We start from the raw sequence: 26,485 nt of genomic DNA, 5'->3' as shown, positions 1-26,485 counted from the left end.
TGATGTCAACGGAACCAATAATTACGCCAATGTGACAGCTTGAAAGAGCAACCCTCTGGTTTGTATCCCCGCACCCATGCATATTAGAAACCTACATAATTGAACTTTGCACAGTTCCAAAACATGAGACGCACGTCAGTCACGAGTTCCTCAGGTGCAGAATAGTGAGACTTGTCCTTTTTTTGCAGCTTTTTTCGTATAATTGACAAATCCATTGGCCTTTTGATGATCTGATAATAGTGGCGAGCCTGCAGTAAGAATAAAACACAGGTACGTAACCTTTTGAATTAAAACATTTCTTTTCCACTGCAGAGGACTCCCTGCATCATGGAAAAGAGCTCTAGTCTTTTGGTGCCTACACTTGCACATCATCTTCCTGGGTGCTTTTTGGTTTGATTAAAAACACATTTGCTTGCAAGATCGATCTTGAAAATAGCACACTTCAGTGAGTACCCTGCTACTTTCACTTTCTAAAGTTTATCCCCAGATAGAAATGTTGTCATTCAACCATAATCAATAATATATGTAACATTGAGAATTAGCTAAATTTCCCCCAAGCAGTTCTAAAAAATGATGTGCTGAGATACTGGCTGCGGATACCGTGGGAAGTAGTCTGCCAAGAGTGACTAAAAATATGCTACTATGCACTCTTTTTAAAGTTCAACAAAAGTCTTTTTCAATGGGCACCAGCTAGCAGGATATCCCACTCCTTAAATCTTTCTGGGTCACAACCTACTTCTTAGGTAACGTGTTCCATAAATCCATTGCAACCTTTATTAAGTAGAATATTTTTCATATTGTTATTTGGACTATTCCTACATATAAAACCTTTTTCTTTCTCTCATTTTCCTCCTCCAACTTTTTTCACATTGTGTTCTATTGTTACAATAGCGTGAATCTACATCGTCCGTAAAATAGCCAGTTAATATTGCAAACGTTTGGTACATGGATGAAACAGTAGTCTCTACATCTTCCCCTGAACACAGCCATTTTACCTCCTTTGTGCAAAATGCCAGAAAAGAGGGAGTCCGGGGTTCTTTGTAAAGCAGACCTCTCTTATGGCAGTGCAACATTCTCCATGCAGCAAGTCAACTTTCTTAATCACTGGAAACCCTCACATACCTTTAGTATCCTACCAGCATTATAAATCGGCACTCAGACCTGGCCTGAGAACATTGGCCAGCATTTACCTGCCTCTGACCTGGCACCTTCAAAGCACTTGCAAGAGGGAAACACCTACCCTTCCCGAGGAAGCAATACTGTTCAGAAAAAAAGCTAATGCATATCTTTCAAGAAGACAAAGGGGAAACTCTCAAGGTGTGCCAGGGTATTCTTTGAATTCCCTCTGACCCATGCCTATGCAGTACTTACCAGGGGGCTGACAGGTTCATGAAATGGGAGGCTCATACTACTGCAGAACAGGGAAAGCACCAGCTTTTCACACTTCTGTAGAAGCCAAATTTGAAATACATTTTAATTCCAACCAAGTCAGTTTCATTCTTTCCCGTAGTTAATCAATCATACTAACAACAAGGGGAGTTTTTATGTAGTCTGTGCATTTCTGATGCAAAATGGCACCTGGGGGAAATTTTGCCTCATAACATTTTTATAGTTTGAAAGTGAGTATAGTCAAGAAATGCAAGAAAAGAATCAGTATGAAAAATATTTTTATGTGCATGTGTCTTTCCTGGCAACTCTTGGGAATTCATCGCTATCACAATTTCCTTTCTGCACTCCAGATCTATTCCTTGGCTCTTGACTAAAAGAACAGCAGCAACAGTGTGGAAACAGCTAAATGGAAAATGCTTCACACTGTTCATATCCATTCATACAAATGGAAGTTATGTAGTTGGTAGCACTGTATGAAAACAGTTCTGTTTAATCATCATTAACTTGTAAAATACTTACAATAGTGTTTGGTTTTTTCACTGATACAAAAAAATGCACTACAAAAACATTATAAGCCACGTTTGCTCATAAGCAATGAATTTCTAATCAAGTCCATTTTCTAAATAGAACCTCACTAATCAAGACCCAGATCCCAACTATTTCTGGCCCGTTGTACCCAATCCAATAGAAACAGGCATCACATCAATGTCAAGAAGTTATGTCCACCTCTTCATGAACAGAGTAGCTGAGGTCTAGAAACAGCATGGATGAATTTAAGCCTCAGTGCTCTAAGAATCATTGCTGTTGTCTTTATGTGTGGTGCTCAGGTTAGACTGGTGCCTTGTTCTAGGCTTCATTTGTGTAGGGCCAGCTCAGTGTCTGCACGCAGCTGTGTGGACTTGCCTCCCTGTCCAGCTGTCACCAATATAAACAGGACATTTATTTGGAACTTGTGGCTTACAAGTACCAAGTGGACTTTAAGAAAAGGCAATTTTCATGAGATATTTGGTAGAGGAACTGGTAATGGGGATGTAATGAGATAAGCTTTCATCTAGGCTGAGTTAACAGTGCCTAAATGTCATCTTCAAGATTAATGTTACACATGAAGACTGTGTGATGATTTCAAACCAGCTGAAGGTCAAAAAGTGTCTACGTCACAAAAATGTCATTGCAATTGGCCTAAGTAGATATCTGAGAAGGTGCCGAGTCTTAAAGGAAAAAGATTCAGTGTCAGAAAGCCAAGCAAAGTTGACTAAGGGAAGATTGCTCTGCTACTGAGTGCAACTACCCTGTTCAAAGGAGAAAGGAATTCCAGATCTGCCTGTTTCATCATTCTACAACATGGCATTCATTTTAATATTGAACAGCAATGTCTAGATAGAAGAGACTGATACAACTGAATGCTTTTGTTGTATTTACTACTCTCTGAAACGTTCAAGTAGCAATCAAGTCAAAACCGTCATCTTTCCAATGAAGAGGCAATGCTGAGATCATATGTCCTTTTCTAAATAGTACAATATATGGTTATCCCCACCTTCTGGTCACAGTCACCAAGGCCATATTGTACATTACAGCTGTGGCTGTAGCGTGTGTTTTCACAGTCATATTCTACCTCCGGCTTCACTGGATTACGGCAAAGTGTGCACACCCATTCTCCCCTGCAAAACAAGAACCCAAAACTTGTGTCAAATTTTGATATCCACCTTGTCAAATAACAAACCTCAGGAATCACTGTATTTGGAAACAAGTCTGATCCTTAGCTAGTATTCTGCAATATCAGGGCCTGAATAACTATAGATGAAGGTATATTACAGAACTATGAATATAGAACTTTAGTAAAAGGAATTAATTTACTTCATTAAAATTTAACTTTGCCTAGGAAGTTTATTTTAGAAGGAAAAACTGGCTTTCACTTTGTTTTGAAACTATAGAGGTTTAATAATGACTTAGCTGTTAGAGAAAAGAGCAAAAAGCCAAGAGATGGAAATGCCTGCTTTTTGAACAGAAAGAACAAACCAGAATCTCCAAACTACTACTATCTCACAACGTATTTTTTACAGCTGAGGCAGTTATTTAGGTTTGGCACAAATGAAGTAGCCTCTGGTCCCACCTGGTAATGATTTGTAACAGAATTCAGAATTATACCCCACCAGTAGTGCACATTATTCAGCCTCACTTTTAAAGTTTGGTATGTGGACACGTAGCTAATTCTGGGTCTTTGTCACATACAATTTATTTGTGACAAGTTGCTAGGGAATGTGTGTCTTAGGAAAAACCAATGTCCTAAATGCTTCCACAAAAGCCCCCAAAATCCTAGATTTCCCATAAAACTGGACAGAAAACTGAATAGGAACTCACTGCTTGCCCTTTCCTTGTGCTAGTCACTGTTCTTGCAGAGAAGAGCTGACATCTACACCACAGATGTTACATGAGAGTTCGGATTTTAGTTTTTTCCAGTAAGCCCTCATAACGTTTTTAAAGCTCAGGCCTACCACCTCCTTTGTTGTACTGGCCAGCTAACTGCAGAAAGGGCATACATGGCTGGAAACAGTTCTTAATAATTCATGTAGTTTCTAGTGTGTAAGACAATTATTCCCTTTGCAAGAAAAGTAACAAAAAAGGCAAATGGGAGATGCAGTCCTTGCCTTTGTGGAAGGTTGACACATACAGCCCTGAGGATATATTCTGCCTCAAGGCAGTGAGCAGAAACTGAGCACATTAGGGAAATGTCATACATACTCACACTGGAAAGCTGAGCAGGGCTGGAACATGGCAGGAGAGATGGAAGACCTTGGGGCAGTGATCACAGCACAACAGTTCTCCTCCATTAAGACACACAGCACAGAAATCCTCATTTTCAATTGGATTGACTTCCTGAGTAACTGGAGATTTTTTCATGATGGAGATGCCATTGCTGAGCTTCTGATCAACAGATGCAGTATTCACAGGAGGAGATTGTGTCTGTCCTGCAGCCTGGGATATGAGCAGCTTTCTGTCCTTTGAGTTCTCCTCTTTGGATTTCAGTACTTCAGGTGGACTATCTTTATTTATCTTAAAGGAAGAAAAATTTGGGATCACACAATCATCATTTTCATATATAAGCATATAACAGCAGTGGTTATTGGCAGACAAAATGGTTTCTCTGCAGCGAACTCTACTGGAGAGGGCACTGGGGTTCAGATCAACATCTGCCACTGTCTGGCCAGGTCACCTTGGTCAAGTCATTTCCTCCACATACCACAAAGTTGTAACATTGTGAGAGCTGTACAGATTTCATATCACAGATGATATAAACAGGATACTTTACAACCCTATTTGCAAATTTTACTGTAAACAACTCACAGGTCTCTGTGGAAAGAAATTCACAGTGAAGACTCAAGCAATGGAATACAAAGCTTTTAAAAATCTGTTACACTGTGATTTCTGGAATCGGTTCCTAACACTCAAATATGCATTTGGGTCAGTTTTTAGCTATTTATCCTATATGTGTAACTAGACAGATGAGCCAAGTTGTTTACTAGAATACAAAAACACTACAGCTATCCAATCCCAGAGACAGAGTTCTCAGAAATGGAAGTATCGGGGAGCTACACAGGAAACTAAAAGCTGCATCTCTACTATTTCAACCCATCACAGAAATGTCCAAGGCTGAAATGAATCAACAGACTTGTTCAGTGTAGAATAACTTTCAGAAACTGTGGGTACAAGCCAGTGGCATAAAGGGCAGAAAGCAGGTAAAGCCTCAAGGAAATACCACTCACCTTTATAGACATACTTGAAGACTGGGTCCCACATTCAATTATCAGGAGGAAATTTCCTTCCTGCTCATTGTCCTGTGGCTGGAGCTTAAACACCGGGAGCTCCCCTGCTTCTGATGTACGTATTTTCAGACGTTCCAGTCTCACATAGGGGTTCTTCTGCTCCTTAGGGCCAGCTCTACAATCAAAATGACACATGGTTAAATTCAGTCTTATTTCACAAAATTCTCCTCCCTACCAACTTTCAACATTTTTCACACACTATTGTTTGTGTTTCTTTTCCTCTGTAACTGTGACTCCGCTGGCTAAACACTGAAATGGTTTTTCGCATGCCAATTCTTTAAGAAATGTGAATGCAATAATTTTAAATTAATCATATGTGTAAATGCATTACTAACTTCTGTGCTAAAACTTTGCCCTGCTCCATATATTTTTGTTTTAATTAGTCATAGAATCACAGAATCATTTTTGTTGGAAGAAACATTTAAGATGATCAAGTCCAACCGTTAACCTAGCACTGCCAAGTTATGACTAAACCACGTCCCTCAGCACCACATACATCTACATGTCTTTTAAATACCTACCGAGTACAGGGGGATGATCACTTCCTTAATCCTGCTGGCCACACTATTTCTGGTACAGGCCAGGATGCTATTGGCCTTCTGGGCACACTGCTGGCTCATATTCAGCTGGCTGTTAACCAATACCCCCAGGTCCTTTTCCACCAGGCAGCTTTCCAGACACTCTTCCTCCCCAAGCCTGTAGCATTGCGTGGGGTTGTTGTGACCCAAGTGCAGGACCCAGCACTTGGCCTGGTTGAACCTCATACCATTGGCCTTGATCCATCTATCCAGCCTGTCCACATCCCTCTGCAAAGCCTTCCTATCCTCACACAGATCAACACTCTTGCCCAACTTGGTGTCATCTGCAGACTTACTGAGGGTGCACTCGATCCCCTTGTCTAGGTCATTGATAAAGGTATTAAACAGAACCAGTTACAGTACTGAGCCCCGGGAACACCACTTGTGGCCAGCTGCCAACTAAATTTAACTCCATTCACCACCTTTGTTTGGGCCCGACCTTCCAGACAGTTTTTTACCCAGTGAAGTGTACGCCTATCCAAACATAGGCCCTTTCCAATTTAAGTTGTGCTTGATGATATTTTTCAGTGTGGCTGGCTTCAAGCAGGAACACAGCACATCATTAACTTTACTTTAAAATATTATCACAGCAGTAGCTGAAACCAAAGTTTTATAAAATTGTTGAGATAATGTTAATCCTGTACCCATTATATTTTTTAGGTTAAATTGGGGCTAAAGAGTTTCTAATTGTTCAAGTGAGATAAGCCTACAAATATTTATTCATTATGGAAAATTACACAGAATAACAGAAATACATGAACTCGCCACTTCTTTTAAATTGTTGTTTTCAAGTTTAAGAGAATACTTTGCAACTTTCAAAATCCTGATCTATAAGGAATCTTGCATTCTTTTTAAGTTCTCTGTTACCATTAAGTATGACGAATTTTCTAAATACATGCATAAAATTTCATGGCCAGTGCTTTTGTATAAAAAAAAAGACTCTTTTACCTGACATTCTGATTGCTTTTCATATCCATTTCAAAATGTTCCTTTTCACAGTTATTGGAATCTGGAACAGAAGATAAGAAAATGAATAAAATATTTATAATATCAGAGTCAGATTAGGGTAGAAAGTACTTCAATATTCATGTACTTTTGACTGGTGTTTAATATGAGACCATAAGTGAATTATGGAATCGTTTAATCTATATGTATAGAAAACGCGTATGCTATTTTCTATTCTGGGATACAGTCTTTGTCTTTGTCTCTCTCTTTTGCTTTTAACCACAGCTTCTGTACTGACTAGGAGGAGCCTTTCCAAAATATTTTGTTGAAATGTTTACATACCCAGGGATTTATATATGTACACAGCCATGCCATGTTCATCCATATACATGGAGCAACATAAGTAATCCTCTTTTGCTATACAGCCTTCACTTGAGAAAAACAGAACTACTGAGGTCTGAACCCTTAAGGCTCAGGAAGTCTCTGCAGTCTTCTGCTCCATGCTAAGAAGCTTCTGGATAATTCTAGTTACTTGAAAACAGGAAGGAAATTCTGTCTCCCATCTGCCACTGAGGGAGGAAAGCTACACTGTATGATTCTTTTCTATCTTCCCAATGCATGTAACAGACAAACATATGAATGCAAACTATCCATTATATAAGCATGCAAGTAACTAGTTTTTGACTGATACTAGACACAAGAGTAAAGAAACAACTTTGGAGAGATGAGATGGGGTAGAGATGAATGCCCCAGTGGATGCCCACATAAATACCAGTGCACTGACAAATTTCATAGTAACTCCTTCTTTTCTTAGGAATTAGTTTGACATAGACAACACTAACAACAAAACAAACCAAATATCATGACTATCTGGAGATAAACAAGTGCCAGGAAAATATGCTTTTTTAAAGAAAATCTAGCTCCTGTCAATGGTACCTAAGCCACTGCTTGAAAGCAACACTCCGTTGTTCCCAGCCAAAGGAAACACTTTACAATCAAGACTGACAAGGAAAGGTGCATTTCATGTCACTTCTAAAGTGTTATTCACTTGTGATTGTTGCTCAGATGAAGGGTGGTAGCGATGGCTCTGGACAGAATTACTACAGGATGACTGCACACTGAGTCACCCTTTCGTTGCACGCTGTCAGAGGATGTTCCAGTGGTGCTGAGTTCCTAATATTAACCCACATTTCCATCAGTAACTTGGCTCATGAAATGATAGTAGCTATAAAATTGGTGGAAGACACTGAACTAAAGGGATTTCAAACATTGTGGAGAATGTTTATAATTAAAAAATGATCTTAATACATCGGAGAAAAACATATCTCTTAAATCAGTAAGACTGAATTGAGATAACTGTAAGTATTATGCTTATGAAGGATCAGATGAATGTAATCGCAAAGGAAAATAACTGACTAGGGAACTGTTCTGTAGAATGAACTAAGGGTTAACGTGGACCATTCACTACATGCAAGTCAACCACATAATGCTGCTGCAGTGTATTACCAGCAGTGAGGAATGTAAAACACAAGAAGTTGATACCCTGGCTCTGCATAGCACCCTGGAGGACTCAGCTGCAGCACTGCATTTGGCTGTGGGCAGCACTCCTTAACTGCAGACAACCCAGAATAGCACAGCAGGAATGAGGTGGTTTCAAAAAATCGCAACTCTGACCCATGAGGAGAGGCTGAAACCATCAGATTTGTTTAGTCTAGGAAAACGAAGGGGAGGGGAGGGTGTTTATGCAAGCCATGATAAGAAGAAAAGGAGCTGTAAGAGGGAAAATGATGAAATGATGTACAGTACCACATCCCTTGGAGATAGGATAAGAAGTATTTTCTTGTAAATTAAGCTGAAATGTTTAGGTTTGATATTAGAAAAGGATGAGTCATTGGAGCTATATACCAGAAGCAGTGGGGTTTGGCAGCACAGCACTGCTGAAGCTAGTAAATCCTACTGAGAGCCACTAGCAAAGATAACGTTGCCTTTGCAATAGCGTTAATCTCTCTCACTGGTGCACACTGCTTACAGTGACTGTATCTCCTCAGGTCTCCCCCCACTGCACGCCATTAAACAGTGAGAGCAGGATGGGAATTGCTCACTCCTGATCCTTCCTTGTGAAAAGGGAGCAGCATTGAATTCAACACTCTAGTCTTCCCATTCTGTTGCACAACAGGAACTGCACTTTACACAGAGCAAATCTGTAGCATCCATTATAGATAGTGAGTTTCTGTATGTTGAGGCTGCTTTCTGCGTGTAGTGTCACGCGACCCAAACCAGATACTACAAAGCTGCTCCTCTCAGAGACACTTAAGCCTGACTGAGGCACAGTTTTTTAGGGTTGCGCCTGATTCTCACAACTCACACAAATGATTGTGGCATTGTTGTCACAATTTGGCACAGTACATATAAGAGAAGACAAATACATTTCCTTGGCTCACTGAGCTAGGCCTCCTTTGTACTAATTAGAATTCTCTGAATAAAAATACAGCACAGAGATAGAAATATTAATTCATCTTTTACAGAGAAAAGCAGCCAAATATTGGCATAAGTCACAGGATAACAGCTTGATCCTGCAATCCCTTGCTTGCATGAATAGCCCCATTGACTTTTAGAGTTTGCAGGAACGAGGCTTTACAGTGTAGCACAAGGATGCTGGCAATTTGCCCATGAAAAGAGTTAAATAAGGTCTAATTCTCCATTAAGGCTGAAGAAATAGGCCTTGGCTGAAGGGAATTTTCCACAGTAGACAGAGCCAAGCAAAAGCATATACTGTGCAATATAGTAACCTAGGAAAAGTTTGCTATGCTACTGATGTGAAGGACTTAGCAGAAGGCACATTACATTTTGGAAGTAATTTTTTTTGTTTAATTAAATTTGGACTCCTCAAACCAGCTCTTCAAATAGTCATAACTGCAGGTCTCATTAACAGGAGTGCTTCTAAAAGAACTGATACTCCAGGTCCTTCACACAGACACACTCGTTTCTGGTTCATATTTAAAGGATGTTACAAATGCAAGGAATATAATTTCCATGTTTTTCCTCCACAAATGAGATCAAACACTCTTTTCCATTGGATTAAGTACTCTGATAACATTTGAAGCTTGCTGGAAAAGCACATTTATACGTAACTACATTAATAAGGATACTGCTTCGCAACGCTTGCAATGCACAGTGCTAAGAAAGAAAGAAGGACCAAAAACCTAAATGAAATAATGAAAAGCCTGGTACCTGCTTTGCTTCCAAGCTGTCTCATTCTGGCATTCACAGGCAGGAAATTGTTGCTGAGCAGTTCAGAAGGAGAAGTGCAATGTTGAGATTTTTTGATCGAAAGATTAATAGGCTCTTCAAGCACTTTTTGCATAGAAAAAGTTAATTCATTAACTGCATCTTGCCCAGCAGTGTCCAAGCTATTTTCTAGAGGATGATCTGCAGTATTGAAGTCTTCATTTTCCAGCTTCGAGAGGGGCCAAAAAAATACCAAATTTTATTATTAGTTTTATTTATTTCCATCTTAAGAAAATAATTTGTAATCAGTCTTCAAGTATCAGATAAGGAAAACTTTATTTACTGAAATAGCTGCCTTGGACTGACTGACTAACAAGAACAAGTTCTATCAATGAAAGTGGATTTCCTTTCAGTAAAGGAGTTTGAGCAATTCCTACCTTGCACTTAGTGCTGCCCTGGAGTGCATCACCTGGTGTGAGGCCAGCAGCAGCTGCAAGGCTCAGGTCACTTGGAGCTCTGCCCAATGCCAAGCTGTAGCTGGGGACCGACTCTGGTGGAGCATCGCAGTCACAAAGGGCGTTTGGGGATGGACCAAGTGTTACAGCAGCTGCACCTTGCGTCTGTAGATCGGCCGAGCTAGACAACCTTGTTGAAGGTAGTTCCATTTCTAAACTGTTTGAAAAGCCCACAATGCTTAAGGATGCGGAATGCTGGGAAAATAAAAAAGAAAAAAAAAAAAAACACAAAAACCAAAACAATGTTAATAAGCTTTTCAGTAGCAAAACGCTACTGTTCTTTCTATAATGGATGAGATACTCCATTTCAGCTACATGTAATCAACCAGTTGTGTCACGAGGCCTTGAAAGTATCCGTTGTAATCTTATATCACTTCCAAAAGCTCTAGAGTTTCCATCATTAAAACTGAAAACTGGACAAGGAGACACCTAGGCTACTTTTTTGTGATTTACAAAAAATGTCTTCCTTTGAAGAAGGAATCAGTCCAAAGAATCCTGATTTTTAACTTCCTACAATGAATGCGAAATCTAAGCATGTAGAATATTGTAGTAAATCAATCCTTGATAGAAATCCTACTAGCTTCCATTAAGTTATTCCACAAGAAATAAGATTCAGATCAGAAACTTTATAATTTTATTCAAAAATCATCATAACACTTTATTCAGAAAGAAGATTCAGAAGAAATAAGATTCAGGTCTGACACAAGTGGATAAAACTATTGTTACTGTTAATGATGCTGAAAACTTTGTGCTAGTTTGTGAGTCTGTCCCATTAAAACCTAAGGTACTTGCCCTTTAAATATCATAGTGTAAATCCAGAAACATCCTACAGGTATTAATGAGGAAAGGATGTACATGTCTAGTTTCCAAAGAAAGGGAATATTTACCAAAGTCTCTGAAATAGTTTTAGCAACATTCATTTTCTACTGTCCCATGATTTGTCACTGTCAAAACCACAGAAATACAAAGCAAATCCAGCCACCTAGGTGACTTCCTTAAGCTGCCTTACTACCAGGAATGTGTGACTGTACTCAAATCAGGACTCTTCTAGCATCCATATGAAGCAAATATAAGCAGTCTTAAGAAGTATGCAGATCTTTGTTATTTGAATATGTAAATTTCCATGTATTTCATCATAGTTAATTGGTGTTTCACCCTTGATAATTGACTGAATAAATCCTTTTCAATTGACTACAATACAGTAAGGAGCACTCGTAATATAAATCAAGACAAAAGAAATGTGCTGATTGCATCTGAATTAGAGTTTAATTTCATTGTTCTACTTATTTTCTGACTTAGAAGTGAATCTGAGACAGGACCCCTTTCCTAGATTTAATTAGTATTTTTCTCAACTGTTATTCCATTTTGGATTTTGATACCTTTGTCAATCTTAATCGAACAGTAGTAAACACAGTAGTCTAGATTGAGCTGTCAGTTGTGCCTGTGTAAATCCTACATAGTGCCAAAGAAGTCAGTCTTGAATTCCTCTGCTTGCAATGCGTATCACCTATGTGCTAAGAGAACACTGCCCACAGACAATTTCCACCTAAGGATGTAATTTAATTTCCTTTTCCTCAATTTGCAATAGATGCTACAGTAGAAGCTTTGCCTGAACAGTGACTGCTTATATTCAATGAGACAAAAGAGCCTGCATTTGAGACAGAAAGAGGTCATCTCTTCTGCAGTGCTAGGGAAGGTTTGTGCTGTTCACACAGTGCTCTAGTAAGTCTGCTTTAAACAGTACTTTCATGTAGAAGGGACCCCAGAGAGTACTGGGTCTCTGCAGCCAACGTATTGGCCGTTTTCCTCCTTTTGAAGCAAATGAATGTCCCTACATCTAAACTGTCTGAGCTATAACAACTTCTTGGAATGAGCTGGAACTAGTCAAACACATTCTTCCTACCTTACATTTGAGCTGAAAACTAGAACACAGCAAATGAGGAAATCCATTGGTGGAGGCAAAATTTTCCATATACCCTGTCTGATAGAGCATTCCTAAGAATGCTCAGGTTTCAAACCAAAGGAAGATAATGTAGGTCAGACAGGAATCCAGCTTTCATGGTCACATCCTGAAGAAGTCCACAAAGATCAAAAATGTTCATTTGCTGTCATAATTTGCTTGTGACAAGTTCCTGCAGAGGCAGTGACAAACGTGGCCCATTTCTTTTCATTCCATCATTTATTTTATCACAAGCCTTTTTCAGATAACAAAATATACACATGAATTGTTCTCATAACACTTACAGAAAATAAAAAAATAAGCAGAATTCGTGCTTGAATGGAACAGATGGACTGCAATTAGCCTTGCCTTTTCCCCTTATTTCGAAGTCCATTGTGAGCATTAATTAGGGCCCTGTGAGGTAGTTAAATACTTATTTAGCCAGATTCTCAAAAGCATGAAGCATCCACAAATTCCTGTCTGACTCAATAGGAACTACCTAATGCTGTGCTCCATTGGAAACGGGCATGCTGAGGCACACATGTGGTAGGCACACCACCCAAAGCTGCACAGCAAGTTAACTGGAGACCTTGTGGCTATTCACTTCTCATCACTACACTCATCTTCCTTTACTTATGTTACAAGCGCGTGCCATCATCTATTACGTAGTGAGACCTGACCCTGTGAAGACCTGTCTGCGTGTAACTGTATACACTGCAGGCGAAACGTTAGCCCTACTAAGACAATGGTAGGATTAGTCCTGGCTTCAGTGAGACAAGTTCACTTACTGGGACTAGTCGCTGGGACGACTCTTACTGCAGAAAAAAAAAGAGACACGCGCATAAGACTTTGTTATAACTAAAATTTTTAGAAAGGTGAAATTCAATTTCATTATATGGCTATATCTTTTTTACTCTTCTGGTTAGCATCAGTTTCTTCAGAGATCTTTTTAGATTATATAAGCCAATATAAAACCTTACTCTTGTTTAAAAGAAAAAAGAGTAATGAGGCCATCAAACTGCCATCTGTCTTTCCCTTGGGGCAAAAGTTAATTTTGTGGTTATTTTAATGATGAAGCAACATTATGATCTTTCAGTGCAAAATATTAAAACTCACAGTTAAGAACAGACACATTCCATTCTGATCCATGAAGCTGCTGTCAAGTGTGAAGTGAACAATGCACTGGGAACAAGGCTCATTAATAGCCTATTAATTCACTCCCTAAAATAATCATTTCTTTTGCCATTAGCAAAAATTTCTCTTTTCCCTTGACAGTTCAGCTAGTTTTTGCAAATGGGATGCCTTTAAAGAATTGATCTCTTTTTATAAAAGCTCTATTGCTTTTACATTGCACCCTTTGAACAACAACAAGTATTAATTATGCTCTTGGGTAGAGGGTGGCTTCAGCTGTAGGTTATTTGAAACTTTTGACATTTTAATGTACAGCCTGGCATATCAAACTACATCTGTGTCATTATAAATGGAATTCTCATTGTCTCAAAATTAATTTTGGTCTGATGATCCTTACAATATAATGGCAGCAGCATTACCACCCCAAAATGCCTTCTACCACAAATTTCATAGCTATGGTAGTGAAAGGTAAGAAGAAAGAACATGCAAAGTGCCTTCAGAGAACAAAAAATAAATATATTGTTCAGTTCAAATATTTCTTTGATCACTGTTGCATTTAAAAAGGTCCAGTGTAAACATGCAGCACTAATACAGAAGAATTCTGAGAAGCAAATACTTACCTTGAAACACTGGGACTAGGATTTGTTAGGATTGTTTTGGCAAAATCTCAAGGCTGTTGACATTAAGTGTCACAGATAAAGAAAGCTAAAACTAGGAACTGCCAATTCTCTTTGCTATAAGAGAAATAACACGCTGCAAATGGTTGCAGAGTAATGAACGGCTGCTATTAAGTGGAGCAATCCCCCTGGCAGCTCATTATGCTAGGAGGTTAAACAAACGTACTACTCCAATCCAGTTGTTTAACTCACCGCACACAGCAGCACTGATAACGCAGCCTACACATGCTTCCTATTAGTATTTCCCAATTTCAGAATAGAATCCAAAGGATTTCCTTTCCGTTTTTATGAGAAAAAGAATCCAAATCTTCCTTAACATTTTGTCTGAATAAACTGGAGCTGGCTTAAAGCGGAAGGAGGAAGAGATTGTATGGAGCAAGCAGCATCATGTTTTATTTATCCTTTTTTCCAGGTCAAAGGAAAAGGTTTTGTTAAATTAACATTCTGGGAAATGTACCTAATTGCATTAAGCATGAACACATTTGTGCTGTAAGCAGCTCAATTCTTTAAAGTCTAAAAATACTCTGATACTTTAGGAATTTGCAGGACCCTAAATTTCAGGCTGTTATCATTATTTTCTTCACCTCTAATCCCCCTAAAATGAATAGTAATTAGAAAAAAAAAAACAGCAGCAACAAACCAACCCCAGTCCCAAGCTCAGATTCAAACTCCTAGGGTCAGGTATTAAATTATTATTACTTTCACTCACTATGTAATCACAACATGCTGAGTGCAATACTAACAAATAAAACCTGCACTGTGCCCCCAAACTGCTCTCCCACAAATTTCAAATGCTTTTAAAGAAAACAAAAACAAAAACAAAAACCATTAGTTAAGCATTTGCCACCGAGATGGAGGAGTTGTCATTAAGAAAGTTTAGGACAAATGTTTTGGGGCAAAATACCTTAGATTGCCATCTAGAGCTGGGATAGTATATCATCAAAGGATCAGTTTGTATTCGTCTGTTTCTTATACCCTTTCCTAAGTATCTGCTATTGGCTACAGCTATAAATGAACTAATACAGTAACAGTAACAATTTACTTGTTCTGTACTTGTTGAAAAATTGTTCAGTAACAATTTACTAATACAGTCCATGACATATTCAGAAATTTATTTTAAGCAGAAGGTGAAATAACAGCTCAAGGTGAGAAACCCTCAAAGGTTGCTAAGGAACATAACCAAACCTGAGTTTGACAAATGCTGTCCAATCTACTCACAACTGACCAGCATCCCAGAAGGCAGAACCACGAGCGCCCAAGCCAGTTAGGTTTTTAGGATGAGGGGGGATGGTACAGAGTGTTCCACTGCCCAGGACCCAATCCAACAGCTGGACAAGACAAGAAATCCTCCCTCCCAGAAGTAAAGGCCCTGCTCCTAACTAGAGAAAGGGGTGCACTTATGGAGTCTGAGGAGGAGAGATGTCGAGCTGGCCCTGCAACAACGCCGATGTCTGTTGCAGCAGTACCTAAGCCTCAAACCACAAATTTTTGCAATAAATGTACAGTAATTATGACATTTCTTCAAATGTTAGGTACAGGCTTTAGACCTCTTGCTCATCACAGCCACAAATGACAATTAGGTACATGTAAGCAAAACAGGGATTGTACGCCCTTTATTACTCCTGAAAACACAATTAGGCCAAAAATACCTTATTATTCTCACCTCTGCTCCATAATAGATGACCTCTCCAGTCCTGTGTGCAAATTAATAACTCAACATCATACTATGTAAAAGCAACAGGAGGACCATATCACTGCAGAAGGTTGGTAACTTTGGTAACCCTTTCCACAAAATTGTTAATCTAATTGAGTACTCATTCCTTCACACTGCAACTTAGAAATTCAATAGCTTGTATAAAATCCATTTGCTAGAGCTTGGCACAATTCCCTAGAACAAAAGCGCAGGTATCACAAAAGTTATTATGAGATTTGTCCTCTGTCTTGCTGGCATTGTTACTGGAGAGGCTGGGTATCAGACAGGCATGGAGAGGGAACAACTCCACTATCCAAACCAGAGGTCACAGCAACATGAGTGAAGTATACTGACAGGGGACTGTGAAAAGAAAAATTTGCACATAGACAGAAAACTTCCATTTCTAGTGTTGCATTCTTAAAAGGTGCTAATCAAGCCCAACGTTATGCTAAGTGCAGTACTTGACATATCAATCAATGGTCTAAGTATAGAAAAATTTATTTTGCACAAAGAATTCAATTCACCGGGAAAGAATAGTTACGAGAAATACACAGGAAGACAGAAAGGCTGACAAAATACCACCATTAATGTTCCAAAAACAGTGAAACAAATGAAAACAAGCCCACACATAACTGAAGTTACATGTTTAGATACTAAAGTAAACACATGCATACACAGCAGGTGAGCACAGACAGGAATTACTCCAAAGTTCAAAACAGCAGTAGCCTTGATGCCAATGTTTCTGAATGACACAAGCTGGAAAGCCCTACTTTATATGTCTAGAAAGCCAAAATTCGCTCTGCTTAGTGAAGCTAGATTTAATTTTTGTCCTGATAGATGGTGAAATGTAACACACTAGGACATTTTACAAGTGTGTGAAGTGTTACATCCCTACTTCTCTACTTCTGCTTATTAATAACCAGCTTTAAATGTGAGGGACAAAACACAGAACTCATCAGAATAACCTGAACAGGCATTCTTTGAACTCAAAAGCACTCACATGGCATACGAGTGTCTCACACCGCGGTGTAACGGCTGCACTAGCACTCGTCTGGGACGATCTGAATAACGTACTTGTGGTTTCCCCGTTCATGAGTAATGTTGTGATCCCAAACTATTAATAGCATCTGCTCTATATTGCTTCATACATAAATATGATCCTGTATGCAGACAATTCATCTAGTTATCAGCCAATAGTATCAAATGCATACCGTAAACGTGTTTCAAAATTAATGCACAGATGTTTAATTACATGAGCAATCAAGTCATGCCCCGCTCCGAAATAAAGGAAAACACTGGGCTAATGGAAGCCTTTATTTTTTGACAGATCTTGGCAAACATATCACTAAACAGTTAATTCTGAGTTTTGCTACATCCTGGTTCATACTGCTTTCTCTTTAATGAAAGAATCTCAGCAGCCAGCGAATTACCTACTCCAATAGGAATGCCGCGCACAACAAAGGCTATCCGAGTTCAGCAGAACTGCAACAGGAGGCCAAGAAGTCCAATAAAAATTATTCTCCAAAAAGCAGAATACAGTTCTTCTCCGGGTAGCAAAAGGTTTCTCTACCATTTTCCAAGCGCAGTATTTTAGACTTCCCCACATTCACTTTTTCCATGGCCACCAAGAACTTGAGAGAGATGACACGTTCTGAATACAGGCCACATGAAAGTAAATGGACAAACACCTATCCAGAAATTTTTGTCTGAAGATGAGCGTGAAAATATTAATCAGGTGAAACAGAGATGAGAATGAAGAGACACATGCCCTTGTTCTTGAACAAGAACCGATCTCCTATTTAAACCAGATCTAATCATCAGCAAAAGCTTCTTTAAACAGTATTCATGAAGAAAGTATTTCAAGAGTTTCCTTACTGTGCTGTTTCCCTTCATCATTTCTAATTAGCCATTGCCAGAGCTTCAGTACATTGTGGCTTCGTCCCAAACAGCTCATTACAAGAGATAAATGCAAGCAAAGATGGCATACTCTAACTGTTGAAGGTCCTCATTTCTTGCAGATGTACCAGGAAACTAGTAAAAAAACAGGGACATCTGTGCTTTCTGCACAAGAGCATTCACTTCTCAGTACCATTAAAAAAATTTCTTTTTTTTTTTTCCCCTAGGAGTCTCCTCCTCTTGCCGCCTTCTCAACTTGTACAGCAACGAAACAGCCCTTCTTCCTTTTTTTTCCTCCTCCTTTTCCCATCAGATTACACTAGTCTCTCTCTTGCACATCTGCTTCCATTTTCTTCCCTCTTTCTAACTTTTCTTGTTTAAGCTGTTGAGAGTAACCTTCCTTTACAGGTACAGAAGACAAAGGACAGCTTTTTCCACATGCATGTAGAAAAAGTCTCTGAAAGCTAGTTGGTTAGCATCACCATTCATTTTCACAAATGAGGGTGTGTCTGCATTACAAGAAACGTAAGTGCTCAGGTTCATGTTCTTGCTCAGGCCTTAAATACACATCTTCAATTTTTACAGTCATATCCTAACGTAAATTTAGCCCTACTCTAGAAAATTTGCATAGCTTTCCTCAGTCCTGTGCTCTGTCATCAGAAGTTAAGGGAGATCTGCTTCCACATGTGGAAGTTCAGAGCCAGAAAGCATCATCTCAGAATGTTGTGTTACCATCAACCTAATCTAGAAATTCCATCACATCTAAAGGATTAAGTTAGCAATTGTAGATTTCTTTGTAGCTTCAGAATCTGATTTGCGCGTTGCTTCCAGAGCCTCAATAATCATTACCTTTCTGTGTCTCTACAATTCCCAAAAGGATCTCCAACAACTCTCCAAATGGGCATTGCATCATAAATATGCTGGATCAACAAAGCTACATATCAAAGAACGATAAAATAATAGCCTTTTGGAGGCTAGTAAGGAAAGACAATTCTTCAACAATATTCCACACACAAATTTCAAGAAAAAACACCAATGAAAGACTTCTACATGGTACGTGTCATGAGTCATACACCCAAGTACCAAACAAATCTGAGCAACCAGAATATAAAGCACTGTTTGGAGTGTTTTAAACAAACTGTATGGAGAGGTAAAAGGCAGCTTCTCTGCCTCAAATACAAAGGTGATATCCAGAGCCAGCAAGGATCTACTGATAAAGATGAGCCCTCCTGGTTTTGTTTATGCTGCTGCTTCAATAGGGCCTCACAGTAGGTGGAAGGATCAAAGCATGACTCTATTATGTGCTGAAATATTCTAGAGATACAGAAAATATGATTTTCCTGCTTATACACGAACAAGGAGAAGGAGTATAACAGAATTATATCCCTTTCAGACACCACGTCTTCAGTGTTGTTATTTCTGGGGCAACTATTTTGAAAGATATTTCTCAGGCCTGATTTCATCAGAATCTCTGACTCTTTTTCAAATTAACTGCTGCTAGTATGGTAGTTAGCAAGTCCTGATAGTTAAATCCCTAGAGATAGGGACTGGACAGAATTTACTCAATAAAGAAGTAGGTCTTCTGTTTATTTACCAGTTCACACAAAACAATCATGCCAGCCAGATCTAAACGCTACCAGCTTATAGAACAGTTGCTGATCCTGGCTACGGTGCAGTGTAGGTATCTTACTGGGAGATGCGCACGAGGTTAGGCTATGACTGTCTTCCAAGATTTACAAGCTATTTTGTCAATATTTACTGTATTTTAATTTTTTCAACCTGATTGCAAATTTCAATGCCATATTATATTCAATATTATCAGCTCATGTTTTCCCTTTAAAATATTTGTTTAAAAAGTTCTTTATACCTTTCTCACTGGATGGAAAGCTGATTGTTGCAATGTGCTCTCAGGGGAGTGACTGCTGACACTGGCTTCTTCATCTAGTGACTGTGACAGGGAGGGACTATCACGTTTGTCAAGAGGAATTACAGGCTTCTGGGCATCAAGTTCAGTGGAACTCTCACAGACCTACAAATCACAATTAAGAATTTATGTCTTCAAAATCTCAGAAAGAAAAATGGTAACAAATTCACATGAACGCATAGCATACGCAATATGACAAGACTGGAAATACTCTAAAAAACCAAAGATGTTCAAAGTAAACCTAACGAGAGAGATAAATGAATAGAGAAAGATTTCTCTCAAACATTAATGAATTTAAAAAAATAAAAAAAAAAAAAAAATCAATAAAGCTGCTGAAATGTACAGCTATTCCAGAAGCCTGCAGTCTGCCCCTACAGGTAAGCCACTTTGAGAGCTATTCAAGGTGGGAACTCCCCAGAATTTACACAACGGGAAGTCCAAGCCACCTTTCTACTGCAATCCACACTGTTTTGAATGAGTTTCAAAGACACCTTATTGTGCACCCTTATCTGCCTTGCAGTTTGGATGCTCACCACCAAGCACTGTCCCTTTTTCAAAGGCAGGATTCTTATCAACAGAGGAAAGGGGGAGAAATTAGCTGTGCTGACAAAACCGTAACAGAATAGCATGTATGAATACTGATGAAAATCTTAAAGAACATGATGCAGTAGCAAGAGCAATTACTAGTAGAATGGGAAATAACTCTCAGACCGAAAAAAAAGGTGTTCTTCACTCCCTTTTCACTAATTATTCAGAATCAAAAGGCAATCTTTTTCAAGGACTCAGGGCTTAAAGTTTCCAGTAACAAGGAGTTGAAATGGAGAGTGAGACTACTGCAGTCCTCCAGTTACCTATCACAAAGGAGGAATGACAGTGCTTTTATTCTCCCAACTGCTGCTCACCTTGTGTATTTAGAGATTCAGATCTTTGGGATCCAGGTTGTTTATGCAGCACTTTACAGAAAATTTTGGCCCAATCTGCATGAGGCATGAAGCCTCTGCTGAATGCAAACATAGACAAGACAACAACAGAAAGTTCAACCAAATACATGAAATCTCAAAGACGTCTCCCACTTCTGAGCTTACATTGACTAAATGCAATAGGAAAGAACTTTTAGAGAACTTACTTGTGCTTCATCTTGGATTTGTTGCTGAACTGGGGCTGGCTGCCTCACTATGTAGTTGATTTGACCAACTATGGTCTGTTGAACGTGCTGAGGTGGCTTGGCTTGGTTCAGCTGCAAGCTGGACTGTCCTTGGGCCTGCAGAAGAAGCTCCAGATCCTTTTTCATCTCCTCCAGCTCAAATTGGTGGTGCATTATGTCCAGGCTTTGCTGGATGACTTGTTTGTGGGTGTTCTCATTCTGATCTGATGGTGGTGATGCCGGTGGCTGCTGCTGCTGTTGTGGCGGCTGCTGCAAGTGGTTAGCTTTTATCTTCTGGAGATGACCAAGTTGCACTTGCACAGTTGATGTCTGCAAAGAAGCCTGTGTGCGGAATGGCTGTGGATGGCTCATGTGAACTTGCTGAGCTTCATGTGATACAACAGCATAACCCAGGGGCGCAGTCTGCTGGGATGGTAAATGCTTTCCCATCCTCCTGGACACGTTCTCTGGCTCTGACTGTGACTGCTGTTCCAGCCCAGACTGTGTTAGCTTCAGAGGTTGGGGGGCATCCCTTTGCTCTTTGTCATGTTGTTGCATGCTGTACTGCAGAGGAAAGTGCTGCTCACGCACTTCTGGAGGTTGCTGAAAATTTTGGTGGCGGTTTATGTCTTGGTAAGAAGGCTGAGCTTTGTTTGGGTGAGGTACACTGAGGCAGCGTGAGCAACACACAGGTGTAGGACACTGAACTGCAGGTGGAAACTGATGTAGCTGGCTATTCACAGCATCCAGCTGTGACGCTGGTGAACGGTGCCCATGATACAAAGAGGCCTGTAATCCTTGCACATTTCCACAGAGTAGCACATCTGAGTGAGAAATGTGTCCACCTTCCATAGTGAAACCTCCTAGAAAAAAACAGCAAATTTACTCCCTCCTGTGATCTTGACAAATTTACAGAAAAAAAACTGTGAACACTGGCCATTTCCTTGTCTTCATTTCAAATATAAAAGATATTCAAATATCCTATCCAAACAGTCCTTCAACATACCTTCATGACAAATTTTTCAAGATTTTTCAGTGACTTAATATCACACCAAACTTCCACTGATGTCAGTGGAACTCATGGCTGGATTACCAGCAAATGCTTTGAAAAATTGACCTTAACTTATTTTTACTGATGGATATAGCTTATACTTTCATTTTTTACTAAAGTACAAGCATATCTTCTCATCCACAAGCACAAGTACAAAAGACTGCTTCCAGGGTGAAAGTGACAAAAATAAAAGAGATTGATGGTACGTAGGTGAGAATCGTAAAAGCTAGAAATAGAAGTGACCTATGAACCGATCTTGTACATGCTTTTAGTCAAGAGAAGATTGTTCCCTGTAGTACATTTGATAGTGTTTTACCTCATCTAGTTTTAAATATCTTAGAATGGGAAGCGAACCAATCTTCTAGACCATTGATCAGCCCACCTAACTGAATTTACTGTAAAAACCTACCGCAATTGGGAAATTTATAGCTGTTGGGAAACAAAGTCAGAGTATGCACAATCATTATATAAGTAATACTGTAATTATTATACAGTCAATGTCTTAAAGCCATCTTTGTGCCTGTTAATTGTAAGTGTCTGAAGCACTGCTCAGGTCCCTTGGCCACTAAGATACCAAAGGATGTGCGGCGCACAGGCATGACTAACCCAGCTGCCCCTGGGTAAGGCAGAGGAAATTGCACAAGGCCCCCTGCAGATACTCCATTTCATCCAGGGTACTCCTTACAGGACTGCCAAAGTCACGCTGTTGTACAGTGCTGTTGCTTGCTGGGACAGAACTGAATTACAAATACATTGGGCAAAGTCAAGGCTGTTTGATAGCCACTGACACTACATTTTAAGTAATTTCAGTTTTTTGTTTAGTCCTTCACAGTGTTTCCACTAAATTAGCAGTTATGTTCTTACATTGTGATTTTGTAAGACCATCAAAGATGATATTTATAGAAAGTATTTCTAGGTAATGTTTATAAGGTAATATTTATATATAACAATGTCTTTTAATAGGTGAATTGATATAACTGGAGGGAAAAAACAGGAAAGTTCAGCCACACTAGCTTTTCTTCAGAACACGTCAAGTACAAAACTGGAAGTCAAAACAAAAAAGGAGAGCACTTTAGGGAAAGTACTGTATTGTCTATATCTGTCTGGTCTAGCTTTGGGCACTTGCCTAATAAACAACAACATAATTTTCTTACCCAAGTTGGACAGTTGTTTAGTCCAGTAGGAGGGATCCCAAGTAAATCTGATCTTCAGAGGAGGGCCTATGTCTGTGTTACAGTTTGTCTCTAACAAGCGCTGGATCTGAAATACAATCTGGTGACAAATCAAAGGAGGATGATTTTATGATAAAACATAAAAAATGTTTTATTTGAGAAACACTAAATCCTTAAAACAGTTCTGACATTTACTGCACAATTTGAATTGACTGAGATAATAAGTATTGTTCTTACCAGTTCTTTACTAAAGAGAAATGGGATGCTGTTTTTACTGCACACTGCCCAGCTGATGAAGTTCTGCACATGTTCTACCTGTCTGCTTAAAACCACAACACTTTGCAGTTGCTGCTCCAATTTCTGCTTCCTTTCACTGGTGATTTTCTGTTAATAACGTAAATCAGTAGAAGATAGTTGTCATTCTTCAGACACACATAATGCATACAATCATTGGCACTACATTATGCATTATTTGCAGGGACACTCTTATTTAGAATTATCTTTAAACCACCAATCATAAAAAGAAAGCAAATCCTATTAAACAGATATGTCTGAATTCAGGAAGAACAATGACTTCTCCAGCAGCAAACAACCTACATCATTCTGGCCTTGGTGTAACAGAATAAAGTAACTCAATAAAGCTGTAGAAGTTGAATCAAACTTGCACCTGGACCGCTTTCTTGACTCTTACAATACAGAAGAGACCCAACAAAGAATATAAAAAGGGCAGAAGCATGCAGCATTTCCTCACAATGGTCTTCCAGTCTCCAGCAATTCATGATTTAGGCACCACAAGGACAGAGGCTACATTATCACCCTCAGTATATTTTTCTATGCGTTTGTCCGTAACTACTTGTGAACCCACACACAATATCTTGCAGCAAGGAGTTCCACACTCATTTACTATTTATGTAAAGGACAATCTTCCCATGTTTGATTTGAATCCAGCACCTCCTGATGTCATTTTGTGCCCTCTACGTGCACTTCAACAGAGCACTGTGCATATACTTCAAGCGTGTGCACAGTTCGGTTGTGGTTATAGGTAAGTCAGACAAACACTGAAATGTTGTCAAAACACATGAACACTTAATTTACTTAATGTTTAATCATCCTGAAATGAGAACATATGTTCCTCTTTTTTGTAAAGCTACTTAGCTGAGTAGTCATATTTGAGTCAAATATGTAAGTTCAAAGGTAGCCAGCAAGTGCTGAGCGCCCTGTCTTTCCAACACCTGCTAAAATTACCCAAGAATAACTGAGAACTGGAAATTCTGATCAGATCTGATAGCAATTTTGTGCCCAGCACATTTCAAAATAAAATCATATATACTTCATCCAAAAATCAAAGAGTCAAACCTGCAGGCTCTGTTACAGAAAGTATACCAGAGGATTATTTTCAAAACAGAATATTAAATGTGCTGCTAGCGGTCTTCTACAAAATAATCATTAACATCAGAAGCTTGTTTGTTTTGTAAGTACTCAAAATGTGCACATATATTTTCTGTAACTGCATTAGAAAAATGTGGTTAATGCATGATAAGTAAACATTTTGCCACTTCTTCCTGAATCTTTGTCAACTATTGATTCCACATAAAATTCTGAAGAAAAAAAAAAAGTAATATTTGATAACATAAGCAAAGGGACAATAATTCTCACAGTCCCTACACTTTCCATTGACACTGGGATTAAATTTAGTTTAGTTTAATTTCACAGGATACCAAAGAAACTAGCCTTACTTACTTCAAGTTGTTCAAGAAGGATGTTCGTTCGTTTATTGATTTCATTCATCAAAACCATCTTGGCCATTTTTATTTGATTTTCTACCTTTTCATATAAATGTTTTACTTCAAGTAACCTATAGGTAAGAGATATACATCCCTGGATGAGACAACTGGTATGTCAATTATTCAGAGCTTAGTAGTTATTTGTTACAAGAAGTGATCTAACAGTTGAGAGAGAACTCCAAAGAAGGTTGTACCATTTCCTGTAAATTCTCCCACACTTCTCTCTTCAAACACAGAATGGTTTGCATTGGAAGGGACCTCACCATCCTCACTGTAAAAAAATTTCTTCCTTATAACTAGTCTAAATCTACCCTTTTTATTTTAAAACCATTACCCCTTGTCCTATCACAACAGGCCCTACTATAAAGTTCATCCCCATCTTTCTCATAAGCCCCCTTTAAGTACTGAAAGGCTGCAATAAAGTCTCCCTGGAGCCTTCTCTTCTGCAGGTGAACAACCCCAATGGTCTCAGCCTGTCCTCATAGGAGAGGTGCTCCAGCCCTCTGATGATTTTTGTGGCCCTCCTCTGGACTCACTCCAACAGGTCGATGTCCTTCCTGTGCTGAGGGCTCCAGAGCTGGATGCAGTACTCCATGTGGGATCTCACCAGACTGAAGTAGAGGGGCAGAATCAGAATCACCTCCCTCAACCTGCTAGCCACACTTCTTTTGATACAGCCCAGGATGCAGTTGGCCTTCTGGGCTGGGAGTGCACATTGTCAGCTCACATCCAGCTTTCCATCCTCCAGTACCCCCAAGTCCTTCTTGGCAGAGCTGCTCTCAATCCCTTCATGCCCAAACCTATTTCGATACCGGAGGTTTCCCTGACACAGGTGCAGGACCCTGCACTTTGCCTTGTTGAACTTTACGAGGTTCAAATGGGCCCACTTCTCAAGCTTGTCCCTCCCGATCACATCCCATCCCTCAGGCATGTCAATCACACCACTCAGCTTGGAGTCCTCTGCAAATTTGCTGAGGATGCACTTGATCCCACTGCCTATGTTGCTGATGAAGATATTAAACAGTACTGGTCCCGATATGGATGCCTGAGGCACACCCCTCATCACTGACCTCCATCTGGGCATTGAGCCATTGACCACTACCCTCTGAATGTGGCATGCTAATCCAAAAAACTTTCAGTTTATTCTAGAGTATAAATAGTATAAATACATTTGTACTCTTTCAAGGTGTTTGAAATGGTTTTATTAACACAGAAGAGAGATCCAACAGCTAACAAATACATAATTAGTAGCCGATTATATTTTTATATATTTTTATACTAGTCTGTACTGGAATTGCATCTTGTTTTGACGTTTCTTGAAGAAAAAAGCCAACAGGATGCTGGGTTGCATCAACAAGGCCATCACCAGCAGAGATAAAGAAGTCATTATTCCTACTCAGCACTTTGTCAGGCCACCCCTGGAATACTGTATTCAGTTTTGGTCCACGCTATACAAAACAGATGTGGACAGGCTGGAGAGGCTCCGGAGAAGGGCCACAAAGATGAACAAAGGATTGGGAAGCCTGTGATATGAGGTAAGACTGTTGGGATTGGGTTTGTTCAGCCTTGAGAAAAGAAGGCTTAGGGGAGACCTTATA

General features: G+C 39.4%; 1 protein-coding gene across 3 annotated transcripts in view; it reads right to left on the bottom strand.

The window, feature by feature from the left end:
- Positions 1 to 26,485, bottom strand: part of TRIM66 (tripartite motif containing 66) — a 58,225-nt gene that overhangs the window by 3,861 nt on the left and 27,879 nt on the right. For all 3 annotated transcript variants that reach the window (XM_063332622.1, XM_063332620.1, XM_063332621.1), the window contains 13 exons: positions 24,844 to 24,958; positions 23,341 to 23,487; positions 23,086 to 23,203; positions 20,863 to 21,743; positions 19,680 to 19,841; positions 10,399 to 10,671; positions 9,965 to 10,190; positions 6,737 to 6,797; positions 5,151 to 5,325; positions 4,133 to 4,440; positions 2,924 to 3,047; positions 1,372 to 1,446; positions 96 to 248 (listed from right to left, as the gene is read on the bottom strand). In XM_063332622.1, coding sequence (XP_063188692.1) covers positions 96 to 248; positions 1,372 to 1,446; positions 2,924 to 3,047; positions 4,133 to 4,440; positions 5,151 to 5,325; positions 6,737 to 6,797; positions 9,965 to 10,190; positions 10,399 to 10,671; positions 19,680 to 19,841; positions 20,863 to 21,743; positions 23,086 to 23,203; positions 23,341 to 23,487; positions 24,844 to 24,958 — 2,818 coding nt within the window. The remainder of the gene's footprint in view (positions 1 to 95; positions 249 to 1,371; positions 1,447 to 2,923; positions 3,048 to 4,132; positions 4,441 to 5,150; positions 5,326 to 6,736; positions 6,798 to 9,964; positions 10,191 to 10,398; positions 10,672 to 19,679; positions 19,842 to 20,862; positions 21,744 to 23,085; positions 23,204 to 23,340; positions 23,488 to 24,843; positions 24,959 to 26,485) is intronic.

Source organism: Chroicocephalus ridibundus, chromosome 4 (assembly GCF_963924245.1).
Source record: "Chroicocephalus ridibundus chromosome 4, bChrRid1.1, whole genome shotgun sequence".
NCBI lineage: Eukaryota > Metazoa > Chordata > Aves > Charadriiformes > Laridae > Chroicocephalus > Chroicocephalus ridibundus.
The sequence above is the reverse complement of the archived record's forward strand: the minus strand, read 5'-3'. Positions and strand labels throughout refer to the sequence as shown.